The sequence below is a fragment of the Sander vitreus genome, chromosome 16 (assembly GCF_031162955.1).
Source record: "Sander vitreus isolate 19-12246 chromosome 16, sanVit1, whole genome shotgun sequence".
Taxonomy (NCBI): Eukaryota; Metazoa; Chordata; class Actinopteri; order Perciformes; family Percidae; genus Sander; species Sander vitreus.
Window position 1 is genome coordinate 5200301 of NC_135870.1, and position 6031 is coordinate 5206331.

Here is a 6031-nt window from a genome sequence, read left to right on the forward strand (position 1 = left end):
TTATTCATTTAGGTATTGAAATTTGGTATTGAACGACGAGACATTTTTCCGATACTTGATACTATGGAGGCAATTTGGTCGGTGCCTAAAAGGTATCAAATTGTGTACCCAGCCCCAGTGTACAACCCTCTCCCTCAGCCTCCACCTCTTTTGTTTTGTTTTTGGCTGTAATTACAAGCTTCGCCCTCGCTGCTCCGGTCCCTCGAAGCATCAGAAAGGGGAGATTGTTGCCAGCTCCTGAGCTCCTGGTCTCCCAGGCCAAAAGGTCACCAGTTCAAATCCCACTTAAGTCGCACCATTGACGTACGCCATCTGTCATGGCCGGCAGCGGGTCCTAATAAAGACTCTCTAATTGGGAAGGGATGACATGCGGGCTCACTGATCTGAGGCAGCCAGAGAGGATCATTGAAGGTGACGGAAAGCCCGTTAGTTCTCTGGTCAGCCGAAGAAGCGGCCATTTGTTGACGGCTGAGTTCATATCACACACTCGCACACACGCATCTTGATGGCTGACAAGTGTGTTGTTTCTCTCTCAAAGTAGAGCAATTATGAAGAGTCATTCGAGGCTCTTGTTTTGCCAAAGGTGTGCTGGCATCTACTGCAATTGTTTTTGTATTTATTTATTTTTATTCCAAAAAGGCGTTTAATGGCCACACATAGAACCAATCTCACTTTTTATTACAACTAGCACTTTTATAGAAGTCAGGTGCACAATTTGGGTTCAGTACAAGAACCGTTGTTCATGTGTCAACAAACCCTTTCTCCCTTAGTTCTGTGGCCAAGGCGAGTCCATCGAATAGAGTGATTTTTCATTAACCTTTTGCTTCTTTTGTTTTAGAAAATCAAGCCAGTATGAGCAGATGCTAAAAGAAGCATCTTTTAGGTTGCTTTTATTAAGATCCATCAACATTTAACACTCTAATCTTTTGGACAAATCCTAAATAAGACTGCAGTACTGGGAATAATCCCGGAAGATTGTAGACATTCATACTTATTCTTTTGTTTAAGGAACATAAATATATATCTGGACATTGGCAAACTGAGGATGCACCTTCCGCAGGAGAATGGACAAGCAGATTAAAGAAAGTAGACGGGAACTATGGACAAAACGTTTGAAAAGAAAAAAAGGCACCCACTTATTAGACATAATGTCTGTCCCATGAAAGAAACAAAAATAAATCCATCCACTGGCTTTCATTTCTTTTGGGTCTTTTTTTTTTAAGTTTTTGTCTCATTTCTGCAGCTGTATTTGTAAGACCATTTTTGCAAACTGGGTGGAGAGTTTGGGAAAAGGTGAAAGGGTCGGGTGCATGCAGGTGTTATAAGTTAGTTATTGACGATTAACGATAATATATCGTATAGTTATTGAAGTTTGCCCGCTGATTTAACCCATGAATCAACACCGTCAGCAGTGAATCCCAGCTCATGGAGGCAATATGTGAACATACTTTGCAGCAAATTGCACCACAATTTGTAATCTCTCAGTCATAACTGAGTGAAATCTGAACACGCAGACATGATACACACATTGTCAGATTCACTGTGACTTATACTTTCTGAGGATATCATTCCTCATGAATAAACATCAATAAATCTGCTTAGAATACTGGACTTACATTCATCAGGTGCACACAAACCTGACTGATGAATTTATAAAATAAAGGTATTTCAGGTTTTTGATGCTTTCTAGGTATTGCCTTTCTGCAAGCAGCACTTAATAGATGTGGCCTTATAATTCAATCTGAAAAGATTCACCCTCGTCTCCTTGAGCCGAGCACAGTTTGTAGCTCAGCTCTTTGTCTGTAAAGAATAAAAGTGAAATTCCTCAGGAGAAACAAGAGGGAATTGTCTGTGTGTCTGTTTCTCTGTCTCTCCTTACACATACACAAAAAGGAGGGGGAAAAAAACTCACAAGCAACAGTTGACCTGGTTACTCTGAGTTAGGAAACACAGCCACTGACAAGCAGCCAGTTGAATGAGACAATAGGGAAGGTGAGTCTGGCTGGCTGTGTGCGCTTGCTGCCTGCGTGCCCTGATGATTGGTTAATTGGATCAAGTCGTGCGGCGTGTGTGTGCAGGGATTACTCAGAATGGCTTAGCATGTGTCTGTGTGCATGAGGGAGTGAAGACTTACAGCACTCAGGGTCACAGAGGAAAGGTGGTCCTCATTTGCCTTGTTGAATCTCAGTCTTCATTGGCCAAACTTGCTCCTGCGTAACTCTGACGTTTTCTGTTGCAGTGTTCAGCGCATTGCGGCCTGGGGCAGCAGATGAGGACTGTGCAGTGTCTGTCTTACACCGGGCAGCCGTCTAATGAGTGCGCAGACTCCCTCCGACCCACCACCATGCAGCAGTGTGAGAGCAAGTGTGATGCCACCCCCATCTCCAATGGCGACGGTAAGATGAGGAAACGTAAGACACACATCTGACTCTGCCATCACATTTTAATAGCGCTGGCTCTGCGAGCTGTCACCTTGCACTTTTTTTTTTCCATCACGAAGAAAATGCGTGCTCACCAGACGGACAGTTTCTATTCAAAACTGCAGCTCCTTTAAATGCAAAGGCAGATGGTTTATGTGAATACCTATTTGCGCTGCACGTGAATTGCTTTCACACAAAGCCCCAATTGAAAAGGTTATAAACTGTCTCTATCTTCATCTTCACTGTTCTACTATGACCTAAACACGCTTGGATGACACACTCCTCTACACTTTGCCAGCTACATTAATCTTTCCAGCGAGGTTGGATCATGGTCAAAGCGAAACAGCTCAACCCCTCCATATACACTTACACATGATGGATGGTTATTCAGATGCATAGAGAAGGGCCTTTCGATTAGCCTGAATGGAAAACGTGAGCAGCGTTTAATGGGATTAGCTGTAGGCTAATTGTTCCTTTACGGACAGCAGTGAGGCAATGTCTCGTTTCATTTGGCTCTGCAGAGGCAGGGGCCAAAGCCTAATAAGGGAAGACACTCTGATCGTGATAAGGCATTCAGAGCACTGCCTGTCTGGCATCCAGCAAGCAGTTTGTGTGTGTGTGTGTGTGTGTGTGTGTGTGTGTGTGTGTGTGTGTGTGCATTTGGATGGCAGGAAGCCCAGTTAGTGAACGGGGCCAGTATCTGTCTCAGCTTCAGCCTCTGCGTCCAAGTATAGTTTGATTCTGTTGAGGCCTGAGGGAGATGCACCAGTCCTCGTATAGCAGGTTAGCCCCAGTTTGTGCCTCTCATGTATTCTGTGAGTTACAGCGCTAAGCATCCGATTCTCTGAAGAAAAATAAATATACCTGGCGGTATTTGAAAAACCCAGAAGGTTTTTTTTAAAAGCACTTACCACTGCATTACATTTGTTGCGCAAAAAAAATATTTCCTAATCAAGTTAGCGGAATTGATGTGTTCATTTTGTAAACACAAGCAAAATATTAAGACATTTTGTATTTAATATGAAATATTGGAAAGAAACCTACAGGTATTGTAAAGCATTGGATCAAAGCATTCAGTTTCCTCAAATAAGGCCTTAGAAGGGCGTCTGGGTAGCTTACCTGGTAGAGCGCGCGCCCATATATAGAGGTTTACTCCTCGACGCAGTGACCGCAGGTTTGACTACGACCTGCTGCCCTTTGCTGCATTTCATTCCCCCCCTCTCTCTCCACTTTCATATCTTCAGCTGTCCTATACTAAAGACCTACAATGCCCAGAAAAGAAAAATGACCTTAGAAGGTATTAAAATAGTCACAAAAGTCTTAAATATTTTCTTTTGCCTGTCGCAAGCAGTATTGTTAGTTGTTAGATGTTTATGTATCTGATTGCAGACTGTCAGGAGATGTTATACACCTACAAACTAAAAGAGGATGCACAGTAGGCTGTTTAATCATGTTTTATTCAGCACCATAAGACCTGCAGCAAACATTGTCACTACTGCTAACTACAGTAGCAAGGAAGCTCATCAACTCATAATGGGCACGTGTTAATTTGAGCAAAAACCTACATGAACTTCACCTTTTTTAATTGGTGTTAGGGACATTTTGATTTACATACTTTCTCTCTTGTTAATATTAAACCGTTTGCATAGAATAATATTATACTGAATACTCTAAACAAGATAACATGGAGCCATTGCGTGTCCTTTTCTGGAGCACGGTGTGATGCTGAGGAAGGAACAGGTGCTCCCTGACTAGATAAGGGAGACGTCATCGTCTCTTACCAGATAACAACTGACGACACCAACTCTTGTATGATGATTATCACATTCTACGTTGTATTACAAAAGCTGCTGTGGAGAGCTTTTCGTTAGGTCACTGTCTGTACTATTCCGTAGTGCGGAGAAGGCCTCCTCGTTGGGTTCTCGAGTAAAATGAACTTTAATATCTCTTCAGTGGTCCCTGTCTATCATTTGATAATATAATTATTCTAACAATTGGTTAATCTATCCATCCATTTTACATTGCTTATCTGGGTCCAGGTCGAGTTAATTTAGTTAATTATATCATTAGGAAGTATTGGTTGTTTTTACTGCTGGGAAGTACTGAAAAAATACCATCCCAGCTGGTTTTCATTTTGGATGTTATGCTTGTGAAACAGGAATTGAATTGCATTCTGTGTGGTGTTGAAAAGATCCTAAAAAGTCTTCGATTTAACTTAGCGAACCTGCAAAAACACTGCACTAATATAACTGATAATGAAGTTGTACATTCTTATTCACATGGAAAACATACATACCATTTCCAGCTATCCAATTTGAATTAGGAAAAAGAGTTGCAATTTGGGAATTCAAGTAGTTTTTTATTCTTGCAACAGACCTAAATATTTTTTTTCATCCAGATGGTTAAAGAGTGTTTGAGGGGTCTTAAAATACTTTCAGTACAACAGTGGGCTAAGTGCTGTTAAACGACATTCTGGGCTTTTCAAAAATTGCCAGAAAATAGGATGCTGTGAGTTGAATGTAATGGAAACACATGAGGCCGGAAGCTGGTCACCTCTTAAAAGGAGAGTCATCCTCATGAAAACAAACATAAAACATTACAAAAGTCACTCAGGAAGCTAATTTAAAATGTATAACAATTCTTCACTCTTAAACCCAGCCCTCTTCTTTCTCTCTGCAGAGTGCAAAGATGTAAACAAAGTGGCCTACTGCCCGCTGGTACTGAAGTTCAAGTTCTGCAGCCGTGCGTACTTCAGACAGATGTGCTGCAAGACCTGCCAAGGGCACTGACCCTTGGAGCACGAAAGCGAGACGTAGCGAGAGGAAAAGGCAAGACAGATGGAGAGAGGCTGATACGGCACTGACAGGGAGAGAAAAAGAAAACAGGGCTGACTGAAAAATAACTCAAACCTCTGGACCAGTGGAAGGCAGACGAAGAGAGATCAGCGCTGGAGAAAGAGACGGAGAGAAGTAAGGATTTCCCCGTTTTATCACACCTGGTCCTCTGGCCCTCCATTGCAGTGGAATCCAAACCACTGCTCAGCCCATAACGCTGACACAAACTTTGTTTTTAAATTTCACTTCTGTGAAGTGGAACTTGGAAGATTATTCGTTGGAGATGTTATTTTTATTATAATAATAATTATTGATATCATTGTTAGTCTTCTTTTGTTTTATGAATCCAAAGTGCTGGACACATCGCTCGCAGAGGATGTTACCCCCCGGAGACGGACAGACAGAGGGGAGGACTCCTCAGTGACAGGGCGGGGAGGAGTGGGGGTGGGTGGGTGGGGGTGGGGGGAGTCCTGTTTTTGGGACGACTGTGATGGTGCTGTTGGCAGGCAGACTTTTGGCTTCAGTGCACTTTTTTGTTTAAATACTTTGCCAATGTACTCGCTCAGATATGACGGAGAAACCCCATCAGTGTACTGTATATTTATTGTACAATTCCAAACAGAGCTGAGATATTGTCCTCTCATCGTGTTTGTGTCAGATAGTAGCCTACTGTCATGGAAGGGAATGTAATGTGATCTCGGTGCTGGAATGAAAATATTACATACTGTAACATACGTTAAACCCTTATATACTGTAAGGATTTGTATATTATATTAA

At 42.2% G+C, this 6031-nt stretch overlaps 1 protein-coding gene across 1 annotated transcript in view; it reads left to right on the top strand.

The window, feature by feature from the left end:
* The window catches only part of adamts6 (ADAM metallopeptidase with thrombospondin type 1 motif, 6), a 67344-nt gene extending 61671 nt beyond the window's left edge, over window positions 1-5673 (top strand). The window contains exons 24-25 of the mRNA XM_078272192.1: window positions 2240-2396; window positions 5100-5673. Of these exons, the coding sequence (XP_078128318.1) occupies window positions 2240-2396; window positions 5100-5209 (267 nt within the window). The 3' untranslated portion in view covers window positions 5210-5673. The remainder of the gene's footprint in view (window positions 1-2239; window positions 2397-5099) is intronic.
* The last annotated feature ends 358 nt before the right edge of the window (window positions 5674-6031 follow it).